Source organism: Colobus angolensis, unplaced genomic scaffold, assembly GCF_000951035.1.
Source record: "Colobus angolensis palliatus isolate OR3802 unplaced genomic scaffold, Cang.pa_1.0 Scaffold307, whole genome shotgun sequence".
Taxonomy (NCBI): Eukaryota; Metazoa; Chordata; class Mammalia; order Primates; family Cercopithecidae; genus Colobus; species Colobus angolensis.
Window position 1 is genome coordinate 3,022,836 of NW_012116344.1, and position 21,058 is coordinate 3,043,893.

The following is a 21,058-nucleotide window of genomic DNA, read 5'->3' on the forward strand; positions in this document are numbered from 1 at the left end:
GGAGATTCTGAAGGAAATTTTTGGGCTATCTTGATCACCCTTATTATTATACCTGATCCCACTTACTTGGACATGGCTGTACCGTAATTTCTATATTTGATTTCCTAGCTATTGTTAACAACTGTGTTTTCCTCACAAATGTAACGAAGAGACAAAGAGACAGTGGACATTTTCTGGCAGTATCTGGAAAGGATCTTGGTGCGTCATCACATCGAGCGCGTGTCTGACACACAGCAGCTGTTCAGTAGATATGTATTGGATGGATAGGTGAATATGTCAGAACTAAGTGACAGACAGGAATTCAGGGGGTCAAATGGATGCTGGCTTACAAACGAGGAAGTGATTGCTGGAGGTGGAATTTTCTGGTACTTGGTGCTTGCTGGTTCTGGACATCCACCTGCCTCCTGGTGGCCTCTTCCAAATCCAATCTGTGTGTCTGCGTATCAGTGTGGTCTTTGGTGTAGAGTGTGGCTACAGGCCAGGGCAGGGGAAGGTTAGGCTGGTTCCCCGGGCCTCCAATGAAGATGCCCTGAGCCCTCGAGCTCTGTAGATGAGGTTCTAGCACATTCTCTGCTATTTTCACCCTTCTTTCTTCCTTCCTGAATTCTCCAGACTCAGTCTTCTCACCTTGCTCTTGTTCCGCTTTCCACAATGTGGCCCCAGTTCTCCAGGGCTGCACAGAACTTGGAGAGAGCACTGTGGTGCTAGTGATGACTAACGCGGGTGGGGGGACCTTGTTGAAGTGTCCCCCTTAAACTCATTGTGTCTGCAGGGGGTGGCATTAAGGGGACACAAGTGAATGGAGAAAAAAGACCTAGGGGTGCTCACCTAGGGGTGAGCAGTTGCTCCAGAGGAGCCTGGGAGGGAGGCAGGAGAGGAAGACTGGTGGGGAGTGACGTTCAACAGACTCAGACTGATGGGGCTTATCTATTCCTCCCCTCCGCTCTGTGGGACAGACCTGCCTCCATCGCCCTGGGTCAACTGCGCCTTCATCATCAGACTTCCTCAGTCACCTTGCCCACCATCTCCATTTCCCTGCAGGACCCTGGGTCTCACCAGATATACAGATATACATTCAGGGATGGGGACTCCTGCATTACTGTCACAAACCCAGAAGCCCAAAGGCTCTGCAGGGAACATACAACTACAGCCAGGGATAAAACACTTGAAGGAGATAGAAGTAACATTTTTCTTTATGTTTCTGTGACTGCAAAAGTGGTACATATTCATTGTAGAAAATCAGCAGAGAGCTTGAGGGCTGTGAATCCATCACCGTAGGGGTTGGGCAGAGCAAAGCAAGCCTGAGAAGGATTTAGGCCTTTGAGGGCTGTGGTCTGACTTCTGCCCGGCCAAGTGCCAGGGATGGGCGGACTTTGATTCCTATGCCAGCTCAGTAACTGTGCCAAGGGCCCACGGGGAGGTGGACTTCAGACAGGATTCAGCCACCTCCTTTGTCCTCTTTTCCCAGAGGCAGCTGAGCTGCTTAAAAGAAGGCAGGGGTGCAGGGGAGGTTGTGGGCTAGGTGGGAAGGAGGGCAGAGGAGAGGCCCTGCACACAGTGTCTGTCACAGGGGACAAAGATCCTAACAGTGCTTGGAAACATGGGCAGAAGAGCCTGAAGGTGATGAGTGTCCCCAAGCCCACTCCATGAGCGGGAATTGGGGGTGTGGGCAGACATGGGGCTTCTGAAGTGAGTAGCTTCAGGCAGGACTGTGGTTATTCCCCACCAGGTGCTGCTTCAGCCCTTCCCATCTCTTGCCAACCCAGGCCAGGGTGGTCATTCCCAAGCCCTCCTTTCCCTCCTGCAGGAAGCCTTGGGAATGCAGGGCTTGAGCTTCAGCCATCCCTGAAAGCAGCCTGACCAAACCACCTTCCTCCCTGCCTCTCCTCTGAGCACAGATGAGGACGCTGATGTGTTTGGCCTCGTCTCCTTCTCTTGGGGACCCGGGATGGCTCTTGTCACAAACCCAGAGGCTCACAGGATCCACAGGGGACACAGGCACTGTGGTCGACAGAAGAGCATGTGTCCTGGGCAAAGGGCCGAGCTGCCCTGAGCTCTGCAAACTGTAACCATGTAGGAAGGTAGCCTCACCTTCTGACATCTGGATTTAAATAAACTTTCCTGATTTTTAAATGTTGGCAACGAACCTCAAAACATTTTAAAACAATGTGCAGGCCAAGCCCCATATTACCAGAGGCTGTCTTTGACTGGCATGTGCTGGTGGCTGATACTCCGTGAGCACTTACCATGCCAGGGAATGTTCTGGTCCTTTCTGTGTAGTCAAGTTGCCATTGCCGTCATCTCACCTCCCAACTTGGGAAACGATGCACAGGCAGAGGAAGTGACAGGCAGCAGATCATGATTTAATACGTGGTGTTTGAATGCTGGCAGCCTGGCTTGAGCTCCCACAAGCAAATCCTGGGGCTTTTACCCCTTTCTATGTAAGACTGAGTCCCTGGAGGGCATGGCCAAGACTTAACGAACAGCTCTGTTTTAAAGAGTATTTTCTATGTGCTTAGTGAGTACATGTTATCTTCAAGCCTCACAACAACCCTGTGAAGTCCATATTAACATCCTTATGTTAGGGGTTAGAAGGTTTAGAAGGAGTGATGTTAGGACACGCTTTTCAATAAACGGTGCTGGGAAAATTAAATTGCCATAGGCAGAAGAATGAAACTGGACACGTATCTCTCCCCATATATAAAAATCAACTCAAGGATAGACACAGTGGCTCATGCTTGTAATCTCATCACTTTGGGAGGCCGAGGTGGGTGGATCACTTGAGGTCAGGAATTTGAGAACAGCCTGTCCAACATGGTGAAACCCTGTCTCTACTAAAAACACAAAAAATTAGCCGGGCATAGTGGCGCATGCCTGTAATCCCAGCTACTCAGGAGGCTGAGGCATGAGAACTGCTTGAACCTGGAAGGCAAGGGTTGCAGTGAGCTATGATAGCACTACTGTACTTCAGCCTGGGCGACAGAGCAGGACTCCGTCTTAAAAAAATATATAAATAAAATAAACTCAAGATGGATTAAAGACTTAAGTGTAAGAACTGACACTATAAAAATCTTAGAAGAAAATCTAGGAAAACCTCTTCTGGGCATTGGTCTAGGCAAAGAATTCATGACAGAAACCTTAAAAACACAACCAACAAAACCAAAAATAGACAAATGGGACTTAATTAAACTAAAAAAGTGTTTGCACAGCAAAATAAACCATCAACGGAATGAACAACCTGCAGAACAGGAGAAAATATTTGCAAACTATGTATCCAGTAGGGGACTGTTATCCAGAATATATAAGAAACTCAACTCAACAACAAAAAAAAATCCAAATAATGTCATTAAAAAGTGGGCAAAAGACATGAATAGACATTTTTTTTCAAAAAGAATACATACCAGGTGGCTAAGAGGCATATGAAAAAATGCTCAACATCAAAAGTCATCAGAGAAATGGAAATTAAAACCACAGTGAGATCTTATCTCACACCAGTGAGAATGGCTATTATTAAAAAGTCAAAAAATAACAGATATTGGTAAGGATGCAGAGAAAAGAGAACACCTATACACTGTGGGACTGTAAATTAGTACAACCCCTATGGAAAACAGTATGGTGATTTCTCCATACTGTCTTAAAAATAGAGCTACCATTTGATCCAGCAGTCCTACTATTGGTATCTACACAAAGGAAAAGAAATCAGTATATCAAAAAGAAACCTGCACTTGTATGCTTATCACAGCACTGTTTACAGTAGCAAAGATATGGAATCAATCCATCAACAGATGATTGGTTAAAGAAAATGTGTGTGTGTGTATGTATGTGTGTGTGTGTGTGTGTATATATATATATATATATATGGAATGGAACACTACACTGCCATAAAAAAGAATGAGATCATGTCTTTTGCAGCAACATGGATGAAACTGGAGGTCATTCTTTTAAGTGAAATAACTCTAAAACAGAAAGTCAAATACCACATGTTCTCACTTGTAACTGGGAGCTAAATAATGTATACACATTGACACGGAGTGTGGAATAATAGACACTGGAGACTCAGAAGGGTGACAAGGTGGCAGGGGGTGAGGGATGAGAAATTACTTAATGAGTACGATGTATATTATTAGGGTGATGGTTACACTAAAATCCCAGACTTCACTACTAGGCAATCTATCCATGTAACAAAACTGCAATGTACCCCCTTAAATTTATTATTACTTTTAAAAAGGAGTGACTTTCCTGAAGCCTCTTAACCTCGAGTGTAGAGGGCTATGACCGACACTCAGGTCCATCTGGCTCTTTCTGTGCAGCCTGGTGTCTTTCTGAATCCTTGTGTCCAGTCTAGGACCAGGCTCCACGGGGCCATTGGGGAAGGTGGGTGAGTGTCTGGGTTTGGCCGCTGAGGCTGCTGGGCAGCACTTCTGGGGCAGCCTCCCGGCCTGGGGCTCAGTCCAGGATGGTAGGCTCACTTGGCTCTGTCCTTCTTACTCTTCTGCGGTGAGAGGCACTGCCAGATCCCCCTGCAGACCATCTCGTTGCCCAGGGCATAGTTGATGGCATTGATCGTGGGCACCATTTTGGCAATGAGGGCGGGCACCTGTTGTGGCAGAAAAGTCCAGAAAAGAAGCTTCAAAGCCACTGCTCCTCTCTCTGGTCCCACCTGGCGACCCCAGTCACCCCCACCTGCAGCTGCCAATCATTTAGTTCTGCAACCTTGGAGACTTCCCTGACTAGTTGACAGAGATTCATGGCTCATGGAACCCATGGAGTCATACTCTTGTCCAGACCCACCTGCTCCCAGCCTGGGCACCAATCTCAACCCCTAGTCACAGAGTCCTTATCTGCACCATCTGGCTGGCTGTCCCTGTCATCTCACATGAGGTTTGGGCAATGTCAAGCAGCAGCCTGGTATGACTCAGGGACGAGGTAGGGGATTAGGGAGGCAAACTAATGCTCTATGCATTGTGAGTATCCAAAGGAAGAAACACAGAGAGAAAGAGACTGACACAGAGGCCATAAATCCAGAAAGTGAGATAAGGTGAGACAGAGACATAAAGACTGAGAGGGTTCGAGCTTTGGGCACTAGAAGTATCTGTACCATCTGCAGTTTGGGGGAGATGGAAGTCACGTCTGCGATGACTGCGTATAGATACAGGATGGCATAGGGCCCCCAGCCGAGCAGCAGCGTCCTTGCTGGCAGAGTGGTGTTCACCTGGGGAGACATTGTCGGAGGAGATGTCAGCTTGCTCCAGGTGGCCCACAGCCCCATGTGGCCGAGAAGACCAGGTCAGCACTCAGCAGGGCTGGGCAGCATGAACCAGGCTTCAGGAGGGAGCTGAGTCTGCAGGGGAACTTGGGACCAGATGAGCCTCTCTGTTGCTTAAGACTGTGTGACCTTAAGCCTTTTATTTAAGCTTGCCTGACCTCAGTTGCTGTGTCTGTAAAATGGCCTGATAATACCTGACGTGGCTGGAGACCGAGACTGGGTGGATATTGAGCTTACTCCTGGGTTGTACTCTTTGTTTGTCTGTCAAATACAGACAGGGTCTCACTATATTTCCTAGGCCGGTCTCGAACTCCTGGGCTCAAGGAATCCTCCTCCTAAGGCCTTCCAACGTGCTTGGATTACAGGCATGAGCCACTGTGCCTGGCCCGGGTCTGTGCTCTTTAAGAGGAATCCTGGGCTCTGTGACTGCGTGCTCAAGGGGCCCCAGGCTGAGCTGCCCTCAGGCCTCAGTCCTAGAACCAACCCGTCATCCACAGCTACAGCCACCTGGCGAGCCCACCCTGTCTGGGCTCCCAATGTGAAATACAATCAGCGGGGAAGGGGCTTGTCCGGGGAGCTGGAGACGCTGGGGTGCCGCGTGGCGCCATGAGGGGGCGCAAGACTCGCGCTTTAATTTCAGCGGGAGCGGCCAGGTTCCTCCCCCCCCCACCCCCCCCCACGCGAACGTGCAAATTCTGACGCTAAAGTTCTTGCCTGTTTTCTCCCTGACATGACTTTCTTTAACAAAGAGAACATATTTTCTTCCATCTTGGATTTTTAAAATATGTTGACCAACAGACTTTCTTTCTCTCTTAATTGGCCCTTATGACGGGGGGCGGGGGGGGGCGGGGAATGGAGCTAAGCACTGCGGGGCCCTCCCGGGAGCCAAGGCCGCGACACGTGGAATCCCCTGGATAGGCTGTGCGGTCTCCAGAAGCCGCTTAGTTTGGGATGAGGTCCCTGGACCCTTGCGTGTGACCTTGACGATGCCCACCAGAGACAATGGTTTAAAGGCAACCCAGAAAAATGAGGAGATCATGGTGGCAGCCTTGTCTCCCGGCTGCTTGCGCCTCCAATAAATGTGAACTTTGCGCCTCCAGACAGGGTTTGGGACAGGCATCTCGGAGGACAGCCTGGAGGCGGCGCCTATGCTAGCAGTCAGCTGGGAGCCAGGGGACTGGATTCTGGTCCCAGCAAAGTCCTTTCTCTCCTTCTGACCTCGGGGGAGCATCGGGGCTGCAGCTAAAATAGATTTGCACAGTCCTTTTCCAATTTACAGTAAATAAATAAAGTGGCAGATGAAGTGACTTAAAAAAAAAAAAAGAGTGTTTCTTTCACGCACTGTGATTGACCACATGGGTGGTGGAGTCCCAGACCTAGGTTTGAATCCAGGTGTGTGGCTTTTGGTGAGTTGCTTAGTTAACCCCCATCTCAACCTCAAGTTTTCAGTCCACAACACAGGGATAAGAAAACCTCCTCCTGGCCGGGCGCGGTGGCTCAAGCCTGTAATCCCAGCACTTTGGGAGGCGGAAATGGGTGGATCACCTGAGGTCAGGAGTTCAAGACCAGCCCGGCCAACAGATACAAAAATTAGCCAGGCATGGTGGCGGGTGCCTGTAATTCCAGCTACTAGGGAGGCTGAGTCAGGAGGATCGCTTGAACCCGGGAGATGGAGGTTGCAGTGAGCCGAGATTGCCATTGCACGCCAGCCTGGGCAACAGAGTAAGACCTTGTCTCAAAAGAAAAAAAGAAAAGAAAAGAAAAGAAAAGGGCTGGGCACAGCGGCTTATGCCTATAATCCCAACACTTTAGGAGGCAGAGGCTGGTGGATCACCTGAGATCGGAAGTTTGAAACCAGCCTGACCAACATGGAGAAACCCCGTCTCTACCAAAAATACAAAATTAGCTGGGTGTGGTGGCACATGCCTGTAATCCCAGGTACTTGGGAAGCTGAGGAAGGAGAATCGCTTGAACGCGGGAGGTGGAGGTTGCGGTGAGCCGAGATCGCGCCATTGCGCTCCAGCCTGGGCGACAAGGGCAAAACTCCGTCTCAAAAAACTAAAAAAAAAAAAAGAAAGTAAACCTCCTTCCTCATAGAGTGGTTGCAAAGATGAAATAATATTAAGATCTGAATTTGTTCTAATCTTTGTTGCTTGTTAGGACTCCTTTGTTAGAGGTCATCCAGGTGACCAAGTAAAATAAAACCGTGGCAAAGGGAATAGTAATGCAGAAATTTAAAAATGGCTAGGAGGGCTTATTTTGAAGTACTGTATTTCTTGGACAAATGTGCTTATAGGTTTGATTTTTATCTTTTGGACACCACCCTGTGACTGTGATTAAATTAAACATCTCAAAGCACTTTAAAAGAAGCATTTAAAAAGACTGTAACTTTGTGCCAAACCTCAGATCCTTGGCAAGAGTTAAGTGGAACAGCACGGATGGTGTCCGGCAGGGAGCCCTGGTCGCCAGAGTTACCGGGTCTGGGTGAATCTGAGCAGTCCTGATCCCTGCTCCCCAGGCCTTAGCGATCTGAGCAAAGGGAGGCTGGTTTCCAGTTCTGACATCCTATGCTGTGCATAAGGTGGATTTTCTCTTGATCATTGAAAACGCAGAAAACCCCTGGTTGCTGTCTGTCACATTGTTCATATTCCCTGGTGTCCCTGAGTGGAACCGAGAAATTTCTGCTGCTCTTGAGGCAGGAGACTAGCAGAGGGAATTGGAGGTTAAAGGGCAGAATAAGCAGAAGCAGAAGCAAGGTGAAGAGGCGGTGAGCAAGAAGCAAGACAAGAAACAGAAGTTGAGCAACCAAAACAAAAATAAGACCAAAAAGTGAGTAAGAAGCTCCCATGGCCGGCTAGATCTGGACCAAACCTGTCAGGAGCAGCTCCTCAGAGATGGGCATGCGCATTAGAGAGAAAAAGTATCCTTAAAATGACCCTGTATGGTAATAAGCTCATTAAAGCTCATGCATATGGACTGTGTATCATGCATGTACTTAAGATTATGGGATGGAGGTGACAGGCAAGCACCCAAGGGCCAAACTAACTAAGTAACCTATCAATCAAAAGGCAGACGCTGGCTAGAGATTAGGCAGCCTTGGGAAGAGAAGAAAAATAAACATATAAAAGAACCCAAAATACACCAAACTGGTGCTGATCTCACTTTGCAGAGATCGGTCCACCCTCCCCTCTCTGAGAGTGTAATACTGTGCTGAATAAACTTTTGCTGCTTTGCTTTGCTGCAAAAACAATGAACATTTGCTTTGCTATTTGTGTGTGTCACATCCAATTCTTCGTTCGGGACACCAAGAGCCTGGGGCTGCGCCGCACCATCACATAACACTCCGGGAGGGGTCCTTACCTGGAGATGACCGCTCTTCCCCAGTTTCTGCTCCATGAGACTGTAGGATGTGATTGTGATGAAGAGGGGCATGGCGAAGTTGAAGAAGGACATGATGAAGAGGAAGCTGGTGAAGTTTCTACAGGGAGAGCGGATGGAGGACTGGGGTCAGCTCTCAGGAGTGGCCAGCTGCCCTCAAGGACCCACTAGCTCTGCTCTCGATGATCGGATGTGGGGAAATGCTCCACTCAGACAAGTACTCAGTGTGATTGCTCCCGGGTCCCAGGTGAATTCCCTTTGGGAGCCAGGGAGCTACGAGGTCCCCCTAGAACTTGCCTTTAGAAGCCAGGGAGCTCCGAGGAGGAAGAGGCCTCTTTCTTGTTCATGCTCAGCCCTGCTTTCCTGTTTGTCCCCCAAGCATGAAGAATGGGAAATTTTAGTTTGGGAAACACGTTCACCCAATGGTGAGGATGTCAGTGGACCAAGAGGAAGGAACGGCCGGGCGCGGTGGCTCAAGCCTGTAATCCCAGCACTTTGGGAGGCCGAGACGGGTGGATCACGAGGTCAGGAGATCGAGACCATCCTGACTATCACGGTGAAACCCCGTCTCTACTAAAAATACAAAAACTAGCCGGGCGAGGTGGCGGGCGCCTGTAGTCCCAGCTACTTGGGAGGCTGAGGCAGGAGAATGGTCTAAACCCAGGAGGCGGAGCTTGCAGTGAGCTGAGATCCTGCCACTGCACTCCAGTCCGGGCGACAGAGCGAGACTCCACCTCAAAAAAAAAAAAAAGAGGAAGGAACATCCAAGGAGCATTCTAGGCCCAAAGGTTTTAAAAGGAGACTGGATAACAAGAAGATTGGATACTATGTCACTGAAGAAATGGTTGAAGGGACCACAGAAGAGCCTAGATTCCCAGGTAGTGGTCATGGGGAGGTGAAGGGAATGGTGGGAGTCCCAGGGAGGCAGATTCCCATTTTCTGAAGGGAAGACTATGTCACCTTGGAACTGTACACCAGGGAGGGGCAGCTGGAAGGATTGGACCCTGGCTGGGGAGGGCCATGGAGGGACACTTGGACCAGGCCCAGCATTCTCAAAAAGGCATCACCTGGAAAGCCTGTCATCCAGTGCAGATGCCTCATGATTAAACACCATGGGTAAAGCAGATGAATGCAACGTGGCTCTAGTGGAAGCAAGAGGGGCTGGAGCCCATGTGACCATTCCTCAAGGCAGTTTCTAAAGGATCCCCCTAAGCCCTTGTCTCCCTAGAGCCGCCTGATGGGGCAGTACCAGAACACGAGCCCCATGAGGGTGGGGACCCTCATGCATTCAGTTCTATTTCTCCAGGGATTGCCTCATAGCGTATGTTCAGGACATTCCCTCCCAGTGGAAGGACCATAATGTTCTTTGAATCTATTGTGCCAAGGGTATGGCACCCTCTAGAAACTGATGAGGTCAGAGCCATGATGGCCGACTGTGCTGAAGACGGCAAAGAGGTGGTGTGGCTTGGTGACTGTTATCACTGACACAAGCCAATGGCTCCCTGTATGATGTCTCTTTTTGGGTTCAACTCTGGATCCCAATTTTCATAGCATTCCCATCACCTGGCCAGTTTTCAGAACAGGGTATTTCCAGTCCCAATGTCTGCCTGCATGTGGGTATCATGATTAAGGAGTTGAGATTGTCTGGCAGACATTCACATTTCCCCATTTGGATTTTCAGCTGGGGCACCCTTGTCATAGCATTTCGAAGCCAGGATTCCCATGGATAGGAGCCTCGAAGCTGCTCCTCCCACCTCACCTGTCCCCTTTGGAGTAGTCCAGGGTGCAGCATGTCCCCAGTGGCTCATAGTCATAGTGGCCCCAACCCAGGAGGGGCAAGGCTGCCCAGAAGGTAGAAGACAGCCACACGAAGAGCACCAGAGAGATGGCTGAGTTCCAGGCCAGCTGGCTGCCTGCCCAGGACAGAGGAGGAACAGGAGGTTGTGAGGGGGAGATGGCCTGGTAGAGTGAGAAAGAATGGACTTCCCTATCTTGAAGAGTGTCCCTTTGAGTGATCCACCCGCCTCAGTCTCCCATAGTGCTGGGATTACAGGATTGAGTCACCACATCCTGCCAGAAGGAGGTTTTCTTAGCCCTGTGTCACGGTCTAAAAAATTGAGGCTGAGAAGGGGATTAACTAAGCAACTAAGAGGCCGGGCGCGGTGGCTCAAGCCTGTAATCCCAGCACTTTGGGAGGCCGAGACGGGCGGATCACGAGGTCAGGAGATCGAGACCATCCTGGCTAACACGGTGAAACCCCGTCTCTACTAAAAAATACAAAAAAACTAGCCGGGCGAGGTGGCGGGCGCCTGTAGTCCCAGCTTCTCGGGAGGCTGAGGCAGGAGAATGGTCTAAACCCGGGAGGCGGAGCTTGCAGTGAGCTGAGATCCGGCCACTGCACTCCAGCCCGGGCGACAGAGCAAGACTCCGTCTCAAAAAAAAAAAAAAAAAAAACTAAGCAACTCACCAAAATGAGAACCTCAGCTCTGATGCTTAATAACTCAGGGCCTCAGGCAAGTGAAGAGCTTCTCTGAGCACCAGTGTTCTCGCCCACAAGGGGAATGATAATCCTTGCCTCAGAGGATTGTTATGAAGAATGAAATAGATAATGGATGGTGAAGGTCTCCACATAGACACACTATACCATCTTCTTCAGAGGACAGAGACAAGGAGGGAGTGGCAAAGAGACAGATGTGTTTTCAAAGCCAAGGTTCAGGAAGAAGCATGGGCAGGGGTTCAGGTGAGGGTCTTAGGGGATGGAGGCAGAAGTCTGGACTTACCACCATCCTCAGCACTTGCTCAGAATCAGGCCACTGCCCCTGCTTCCAGGATACCCTCTGAGAATGCTTGACTCGGGGGTTGGGGCTCAATCTCAGTGCCAAAGGCAGAGGCTGGGTCCCAGCAGCATCTTTTGATGTGAACCAGTCATGCTGATTTGACCTCCTCTGATCCCTTCCCTGAAGCCCCCCTCTCTGCTGCAGTGTCATTGGGTCCTTCCCATCCAGTGGTTCCTCCTGGAACTGGCTTCAGGATGCACTTCACAGGTGCCCTCCTCTGTCTACTGTTTATTTGTCATACTCCTTTGTGTATAAGATCCCAGGGCAGAGGACAGGTCTCTAGGTGGGTTTTGATCAGGAGAGAAGAGCATATCTACAACCTCCCTCATCTGACACTTTGCTTCTACTGGTATGGCTCCAGATGGAGTTTGCTTGGATGTGACCTTCTGATATTAACTGAATGTTTATGTCCCCTCAAATTTATATGTTGAAGCCCTAATCCCCAGTGTGATGGCATTTGGAGGTGGGGCCTTTGGGATATAACTAGACCATAAGTGTGGAGCCCCCATGATGCGATTAGTGCCCTTATAAGAAGGGACACAATTAACTGGACGTGGTGCATGCGCCTGTAGTCCCAGCTACTCAGGAGGCTGAGGTAGAGAATCACTTGAACCCAGAAGGTGGAGGTTGCAGTGTACTGAGATGGTGCCACTACATTCTAGCTTGGGCAATAGAGTGAGACTGTGTTTCAAAAAAATAAAATAAAAGAAGGAACACAAGAGTGACAATCTCTCTCTTTTTATGCGAGGACATGGCAAGAAGGTGAACATCTATAAACCAAGAAGCAAGCCCTCAACAAACCTGACTATGCTGACACCTTGAATTTGGACTTCCCAGCCTGAATAACTGAGAAATAAATTTCTATTGTTCAAGCCACCCAGTCTATAGCATTCTATTATAGGAGCCTGGGCAGACTAGGACATCTCCCACCCCAACTGTGGGCACAATAAATATGTGCATGGATAGGAAGACTCAATATAGTTAAGATGTCAGTTCTTCCGACCTTTTTAAAAAAATTTTTTTTGAGACAAAGTCTTCCTCTGTCACCCAGGCTGGAGTGCAGTGGCATGATCTCGGCTCACTGCAACTTCTGCCTCCCAGGTTCAAGCGATTCTCCTTCCTCAGCCTCTCAAGTAGCTGGAATTACAGGCTCATGCCACTATGCCCAGCTAATTTTTGTATTTTTAGTAGAGATGGGGTTTCACCATGTTGGCCAGGCTGGTCTCGAACTCCTGACCTCAAGTGATTTGCCCACCTCAGCCTCCCAAAGTGTTGGGATTACAGGCATGAGCCACCATGCCTGGCCTTTTCTTTTCTTCTTCTTGTTTTTGTTTGTTTGTTTGTTTTTGTTTGTGTTTTTGTTTTACTGAAGCATAGTCTCATTCTGTTGCCCAGGCTGGAGTGCAGTGGTGCCATCTCGGCTCACTGCAACCTCTGCCTTCCAGGTTCAAGCAATTCTCTGTGGGCACAATGATGAATACCTACCTGGACCCTTGTGCTGCCTCCGACTTTCAGCTTTAGAAACAGATGGCCAAGGTGACATGCCTACAACCACCCAGGGATGGAGTAGATGAGTTCAGACCTCCTCATTCCCCTTTGCCTGCCTTCACACTGCTCTGCCATGCTCTCAGTATAGAAAGGGCTTTGATCTAAGGCCTCTGGCATAGGGATTAACTGTTCTATGTTGAGGCAGAGAAGCTTGTTGCTGTCTGAGAAGGTGGTGTGTGTGTGTGTGTGTGTGTAAGATGGTCCAAGGGATCACTGGGGCGGGGGCTGGGATGGAAGTAGTGGGAGAAGCGCTCTGAGGCCAGGTGGACAGGAAGGCTAAACTATCGCCACTCAAAATGATGAGACCAATGGAAGCATTTTAGTCTGGAGAGACCCATGACAGGCAGTGACTTTGTAAGGAAGGGGGCTGTACATGTGACTATGGCAAGGGAAGTTCTGTGGATTCCAAAGAAGCCATGCCACAGCTTGAGGCTGTGCTGGCCATAGACCTCACAGCAGCCTCTGTGCTGAGCAAATTCATAGCTCAGGACTTGGAGGTACCAGGTCATGCCCAATGTCAGCTCTGCCCTTAGTAGCTGTGTGACCCTAGGCAAGCTGCTTAACTTCTCTGTGCCTCTGCTTCCAAGGCTGTGAGCTGAGGGTTTGCTAGGAGGGTTAGCTGAGCCACAGCTCCCCAAAACATGTTTATGTACCCATGGTGGTGAACAGGGTTCTAGATGGTCTCTGGGTGAACAGGTTTTTATTTTAATTGTATTAATATTATAAGAACATTAAACCTGTGATTTCCCAGATGTTGTTTTGAATGAGCTTGAAGCAGGTGTTTACATTTTAAAAAATGAGTCACTTTTAAGAAAAAAAATCAAGGAAAAACAGAGCAGTTTGCACACTGATATGGCCAGTTATGAAGATGGTATTTGTTAATGCAGATTGGGAAATCTACAGCTGGACAGTTTTCATGAAGCCTCATGGAATGGTGAGGTGCCAGGGCGCATGCCCAGCCACACACACACACACAGCCTCTCTGCACCTCCGTAGTACCTATCTGCAAGGGCATTGTCTGTATCCCTGATCTCATTTGATTTTCAAAATAAAACTGAGATTGGTTATTAAAATTATCTCAGCCAGGCGCAGTGGCTCACGCCTGTAATCCCAGCACTTTGGGAGGCTGAGACAGGTAGATCACGAGGTCAGGAGTTCAAGACCAGTCTGGCCAATATGGTGAAACCCCATGTCTACTAAAAATACAAAAATTAGCCGGGCGTGGTGGCGCGTGCCTGTAGTCCCAGCTACTCGGCAGGCTGAGGCAGAAGAATTGCTTGAAACCAGGAGGCGGAGGTTGCAGTTAGCCGAGATCGCGGCACTGCACTCCAGCCTGGGCAAAAGAGCAATTCCGTCTCAAAAAGAAAAAAAATCATTTCACAGAGGAGGAGACTAAGGTTCAGAGAGGATCCCTGACTTGCCCAAGGTTGCAGTGATGGCGAGAGAGCCTCAACAGCTCTCCCGCACACTCTCCCACCCTCCCTCCTTTCCTGAAATGAGGGCCTACACATGATAGGCATGCACACTCACACCCACCCACACTTTCCTGCACTGGGAAACACGGAGCGGTAGCTAGTTCTGACTGCCCCGCCCTGCCTCTTATCCTCTCCACACTGCATCGGTGTCCCTCCACTCGAGGAGCCCAGATACATACGGGTGCAGTAGTGGTGATAGCGCCCCCAGGCGATAGCTGCACTGCTGCAGATGCTGGCCAATGCTGTCACAAAGCCCTGGAAGCCGTGAGCCTGGCAGCCGTCCGAGCCGTAGGGCCAGCGCCTGTGGAGACACTGGGCACCAGTGACCCCTCTCCTCCGACCCTTTCCACCTCCCACACCTGCCAAATATAGCCTGGAGTGTGCGTTCCTGAATGTTGCCCTGATTCTCCAAAGAGGGCCTTAATATTGGTGTCTTTCCTATGAGGCGTTAGAGCTTAAGTAACTAGGCTGAAGTGGTGGAGCCCGATGCACACTCTCTATGCTTGGTGACTTTGACTGCACCACGGTTGGGCCATAGGCTTTCTCTGTGTGATCAGATCTCTCTGTCACAGGAGAGCTCCTGCCTGTATTTGATAGGTGGGGAAACTGAGGTTCAAAGAGGCAAAGATACTGAAGCCAAGGTCACACAGAAGATGAAGGCAAAGTCAGAGGGGAGATCCCAGGCCTCCCCAGCCTAAAGGGCCAAACAAAGGTGGAAGCTTCAATTCACTGTGGGAGGAAGAATTCTCACTGATGCAGACCCCCCAGGCTGGTCAGCACGGAGCATGCGCATCCAGGTGGGCTCCAGCCTCCGTCTGCAGTGTCCAAAACCAGAATGAGAATGTCCAGTCTGCTTCAGAAAACAATTTTATAAACACCTTCTGAAGCTGTGATGGAAGACCCTGGTTTGTGTATAAGGAGGTGTTAGACTCTAGCCAAAACCCTGTTTGTTTTCACACTTACTTAGAGTCCTAGGTATCAAGCATTATTTTAAGTTATTTACACATAATAGAAGTAAATACTTCCAACGAACTATATGAGTTAGGAAATAATATCCGATTTATGGAAGAAGCCCAGAACTAGAAATGCTGAATGAAGCCAGAATGCAAACCTAGGTTGCTTGGTTACAGAACCTATACCATTGATCTCTACAGCCGGCCATCTCTTTCATCAGGTTTCAGCAATCCCTGTCTTCCAGAAATCAGCTGTCATTCTTCAGAATCAATCTGGAATTCAGCCCATTTTAGCTTGCCCACCCTCCACCCTTGGCCAATTTTCTGTAGGTAGTAAAAATGCCCTTGGCCTTGCTGCCCGGGGCCCAGAGGTCAGGCCCCAGGCAGGACCTCAGGGCCTGTGGACTGGCAAGGGGGCTGGTACCGGAGAAGGCTGGATGTGGCTGCAATGAGGGCATTCAGGCTGATCCCACTGTCCGCAAGAGCCAAGCTCAGCACCAGCAGGTGGCAGGGAGTCCGCAGCTCCGGGGTCTTGCAGAAAGAGAAGATGGTCAGGGTATTGAGGCTGAGACCGGAGAGAGCTGAAACGAAGGGTGGGGGCTGCTGAAGCCCAGCTGGGGTCAGAACAGGGTGCGTGGGGTGGATGGAGCACCAGCAACCTCCCAGACAGACAAGAAAGACAATCAATATAGTATAGCATGCTTCATGCTATAAGGATCATAATCACAGACACCTGCCAGGCACTTAGCGCATACTAGGCACCAGGATAAACATTTAATATGACTCATCTCATTCAGTCTTCACTTGGATACTCTTCTCCATTTATAGCTGGGAAACTGAGGCTCAGAGACACTAGCTAACTTGCCCTAAGTACGCAGCTAGTAAGTGGTGGAGCTGGAACTTGAATTCAGGCCTTTTGGATTTCAAAATGCCTTCTCCAAGGACTGTAGAGCAAAGTCAGAGAGCCTCCAAAGAGAAGAGTTGATGTTAGAGCTGGGAGCTGCCCAGGACGCCAGGCAGGGAAGTGAGCATGAAGGGGGAATACTCTGGAAGCAGAGAGATCCGACCTTGAATTTTGGCTCGGTTGCCTCACTCGCTGCTCCTTAAGCTCTCTGAACCTCAGCTTCCCCCATCTAAAGTGGGGAACAGGAAAAAATCCCGCCTTCAAAACTTTGAGAAGCACTTACCTGCAGGACAATGCATGGAAGAGCATTCCAGGAGGGAATAGCATGCGCAAAGACATGCTGTGGTACAGTGAGATGCCACCTTACTCCTACAAGAATGGCCACCATTAAAAAGTCAAAAAACGATAGATCGATGGCATGGATGTGGTAAAAAGGGAATGCTTATACACTGCTGGTGGGAATGTAAATTAATACAACCTCTATGGAAAAGAGTATAGAGATTCCGTAAGTAACTAAAAGTAGATCTGCCATTTAATCCAGCCAAAAACACACATGCACATCTATGTTTATTGCGGCACAATTCACAATTGCAAAGATACGAAATCAATGCGAGTGCCCACTGACCAATGAATGGACAAAGAGAATGTGGTATATATACATCATGGAATAATACTCAGCCATAAAAAGGAATGAAATAATGTCTTATTACAGCAACTTGGGTGGAGCTGGAGGCCATTATTCTAAGTGAAGTAACTCAGGAATGGAAAATCAAATACTGATTGTTCTCAGTTACAAGTGGGAGCTAAACCGTGAGTACGCAAAAGCATTCAGTGGACATAATGGACTTTGAAGACTGGAGAACGGGAAGGGTGGGAGAGGGGGTGGGATTAAAAAAACCTACATATTACTGAAATCCCAGAATTTGCCATGATGTAATTCATCGATGTGAACAAAAATCACTTGTACCCCCAAAGCTATTGAAAATTAAAAAATATTTTAAACATAAAATAAAATAAAAACCAAAGCATTATGTATATAATGACATTTCTAATCATCAAACATGAAATAAAAATGTAAATTTAAACCCATTCCAAAAAATAAAGTGGTAACATTTTACGGCATATTTGAGGACCTGGAGGGATGCTAGATTGCAGGGTTCTCAGGAAAGGGAGACACCGGCTGGGGCCACCAGACAGTCGTGTCCAGAGCCTTCAGGACCAATCAAATGACTGTCACTTCCTCTCCATTGTCAGTTCTCATTAGAGACTGATGATTTCTCTGGGTCTGCTTTGAACCAAAGCTGCATTCTCTGTCAACTTAGCGCGGGCTGGCACAGATTCAGGATTGACACTGTCTCTAGCTCTGGCCTCAGTGAGCATCTTAGGGATTCTAGGTTGAGGTAGGTACCCTGTGGACCCAGGTTGCCTCCAGAGGGGAAGTGCTTAGGCTCATAGGAGTAGACACAGTGAAAAGAGTGGTGGGGCTGGAGAGGATGGGAGAGAATGAATTTAAATACCCGGGAGTCTATTTAGGCTAGCACTTTATACGCATTATCCAATTTAATCTTTACAACCACCCATTCGGAATGTCAAGGCATTGAGGGCAGAGAGCTGAAGGGACTTGGTTCCAGTCACACAAGAGCAGGTGGCAGAGCTGTCTGTCCCCAGAGCCTTTCAGGGGACTGATCTTATGTGGGATTCTTAGCAGGATTTCTAAGGAGTGGATTAAATTTCCTCCCGACTGGAGGGTCATGAAAAGTCCTAAAGCCTGGCTCTTGATCATCTCCTGGGCAGATGTCCCCTCTCAAAGTCCCTCCCTCCCTGACCCTTGCCTGGCTTACTCTCTGCTCGGCAGGCAGTGTGCTGCATCTCACAAGTTCAGCTGTCAGAACACCCCCTGAGTCCAGGCACAGAGGGGAAGGCAGTCAAGGGGACCTGACACCCAGCTGGGTTTGGGGACCTCGCCTCTCCTTGCCAGCTCCATATTGGTGGCCTGGGTCCTCAGAACCCACTGGGCCCCCGCTGCAACCCAGGTTATGTCTGGCTCACCTTCCACCAGCAGCACCATCCCCACAGCCAGCACCTCGAGCTCCCCAAAGCCGGTGGGCAGGGCACTGGTCTCTGCCATCTTCACTCTCCCTCCTGCCAGTGGCCCAGCTGTCTCTGGCTTCCCACAGCCAGGCCCTCCCTTTTAAAGGGCCAGCCCATGTGCGTGGAGGCACATGCAGGTTATTATGCTGGACCTTGGGCTCTTTCTGGATGCCTCCCCCCTGCAAATTGTCCTCTTGCTCCAAGCAGAAGGAACCCATTCACGAGTTGGACAATGCAGCCTTTGTGAAGCCAGAATGGAGCCCTGTCTCATTCATTTCAGCCCCATTGCACAGGATTAAGGTCGGGGAATCCGAATGGTGTGTGACTGAGAGCCTAATTGGAAAAGAGTTGCGTAACCAAGGGAGGGGAGCAGGAGGAGGGATCTGAGCCGCAGCTGTTCCTGACAAGCCCGGTGCCTGGGCGCGTGTGTCCTCAGGCTCACATGTGTGTACTCCAAAGCGCTGGGGAAAGGATGAAGTTTAGGAAGTCACCTATTGTCAGAGGAAGAACCCCAAATGGGACCAGAGAATGGGTTTCTGGTTCTGAATCTGTCGCTAACTAGTTATGTGCCTTGGAGTGGGACCACTAGACTCTTCGTTTACTTTTCTGCAATGTCAATGTCTTTTGTCTGTGGCCTCTGTATAAGTCCCGGTTAGATATCGTGAATATAAACCTCAGGGCGGCATTTCCTGTCTCCCATAGAGCACTTGAGCCACACAAGCATAAAAAATCTCCTAGGACACTGTCTTAGAACAGAGGGGCTGCCGTCTTGTCAGTCTCCGCCCCCCAACCCACCCAGGCTTGCCGATCCGGCTAAGAGCTTTGGCTGCTACAAATGACTTCCTGGTACACTGGCTCTTTATGCATTGTTATGCTCTGGCTCGTGATAAAATTTACACCAGGAAACACTGATCTAGGGCAACTTAATTCATTTTCAGATTAAGAAACCAAGCTCCAGAGCACTATCGGCAACATAGCTAATATTGAGCAAGGTCAGGCACTGTGCTGAGGGATCTTCTGATGAGTCCTTCAAACAACTCCTTGAATTGGATACCATTATCCTTTCCATTTCAGATGAGGAAACTGTGGCTAAAAACAGTTAAAATCTGCCTGAGGCCGTGCAGTAATTTATGGATGGAGCTGGAACAAAAGCCAATCTCCTATTCCTCAGGCTCAGGCACTTTTCAGTGGCATCTTTGATGCACTCTGGTAGAGCAACCCGCTCTGTTCCAGGAATGCCCACTTCCCAGGCCTTTCCTCTCATGAGTCCTCACTTCCATCTAAGCCTAATCCCTCCGCAGGGCTGAGCTTATTTTTGCATCCTCCAGAGCGTTCCCTGTTCTTTCTCAATTTCTTTTTTTTGTTTGGTTTTTTTTTGAGATGCAGTCTCGCTCTGTTGCCCAGGCTGGAGTGCAATGGTGCAATCTCGGCTCACCACAAACTTCGCCTCTCAGGTTCAAGCCATTCTCCTGCCTCAGCCTCCTGAGTAGCTGGGATTACAGGCATGTGCCACCATGCTAGGCTAATTTTGTATTTTTAGTAGAGACAGAGTTTCTCCATGTTGGTCAGGCTGGTCTCGAACTCCCGACCTCAGGCCCGTCTTAGCCTCCGAAAGTGCTGGGATAACAGGCATGAGCCACCATGCCCGGCCTTCTTTCTCAATTTCTACCTTATGGTGTTGGTTAATACATATGTCAGTCCTTTTTTCATGCCTTCAAGTTCACAAAAGCCTTCATGAGAGAAGATAAAGCACGGCAAGGCCAAGATTAAAGGGTAAAGTTCATTTGGGCAAAAGACACAAGGAGGAAGAGGCAGACATGTGGAAATAGGCACGTCTGGTGGCTGGGTTTGGGGAGGAGGAAGTATAGCCGGGAAACACTGAGAAAATACTACTGGCTACATGGAAGGAAAGAATGAGAAACCAGTATTGTCAAAACTGACCTGGCACCGAGCTAGGCATTTTGTGTGTGTGATGGGGCCCCAGACATCTTTGCAGGTCATATACCTCACTGGTCTAGGCCTGCCTGGAATCACAGGCATGAAGGACTGGGGAACCCTCTAGAAAAGTCAAACAACATAAGTAGGGCATGCTGGACCAGAGAACAACGCCTCAGGGTCAAATGTGAAGAATAAATGAGTGAGTCAACTGAGTGTCTACTACTAGGAATCATCCCTGTTCACTCCCCACTGGCATCTTGAGTAGATATGGTAAAGCGAGATAGGGTTAGGAGAGAATAGGTAAAAATTGAAATTAGGCCGGGTGCAGTGGGTCAGGCCTGTAATCCCAGCACTTTGGGAAACTGAGGCAGGAGGATCACTTGAGGCCAGGAGTTTGAGACCATCCTGGGCAACACAGCAAGACCCTATCTCTACAAAAAATAATTTTTAAAAAATAGCCAGACATGGTGGTGGTTGCCTGCAGTTCCAGTTACTCAGGAGGCTGAGGCAGGAGGATGGCCTGAGCTCAGGAGTTCGAGGCTACAGTGAGCTATGATTACACCACTGCACTCCAGTCTGAGTGACAGCGCAACCCTGTCACTATAAAGCAAAAGAAAGCTTTATGAATGGAGAATTTCCAAAAGCCCTTATTAGAGGTTGGGTTCTGT

The 21,058-nt window shown here is 49.1% G+C and overlaps 1 protein-coding gene across 3 annotated transcripts; it reads right to left on the reverse strand.

Moving 5' to 3' along the window:
• Positions 1 to 4,101: 4,101 nt before the first annotated feature.
• RGR (retinal G protein coupled receptor) lies at positions 4,102 to 18,520 on the reverse strand. 3 transcript variants are annotated; one of them, XM_011950422.1, is made up of 8 exons: positions 18,411 to 18,489; positions 15,882 to 16,038; position 15,768; positions 14,684 to 14,816; positions 10,404 to 10,557; positions 8,627 to 8,744; positions 5,099 to 5,212; positions 4,102 to 4,597 (listed from the first exon to the last, which is right to left on the reverse strand). In XM_011950422.1, exons 1-8 carry the CDS (start codon positions 18,487 to 18,489, stop codon positions 4,466 to 4,468), a joined length of 888 nt encoding a protein of 295 aa, XP_011805812.1. In that variant the 3' UTR covers positions 4,102 to 4,465. The 3 variants fall into 3 exon arrangements, with proteins under 3 accessions (XP_011805812.1, XP_011805813.1, XP_011805814.1); XM_011950423.1 differs by lacking the exon at position 15,768 and having other exon boundaries at positions 14,684 to 14,805; positions 18,411 to 18,520; XM_011950424.1 differs by lacking the exons at positions 5,099 to 5,212; position 15,768 and having other exon boundaries at positions 14,684 to 14,805; positions 18,411 to 18,520.
• Between the last annotated feature and the right edge of the window lie 2,538 nt (positions 18,521 to 21,058).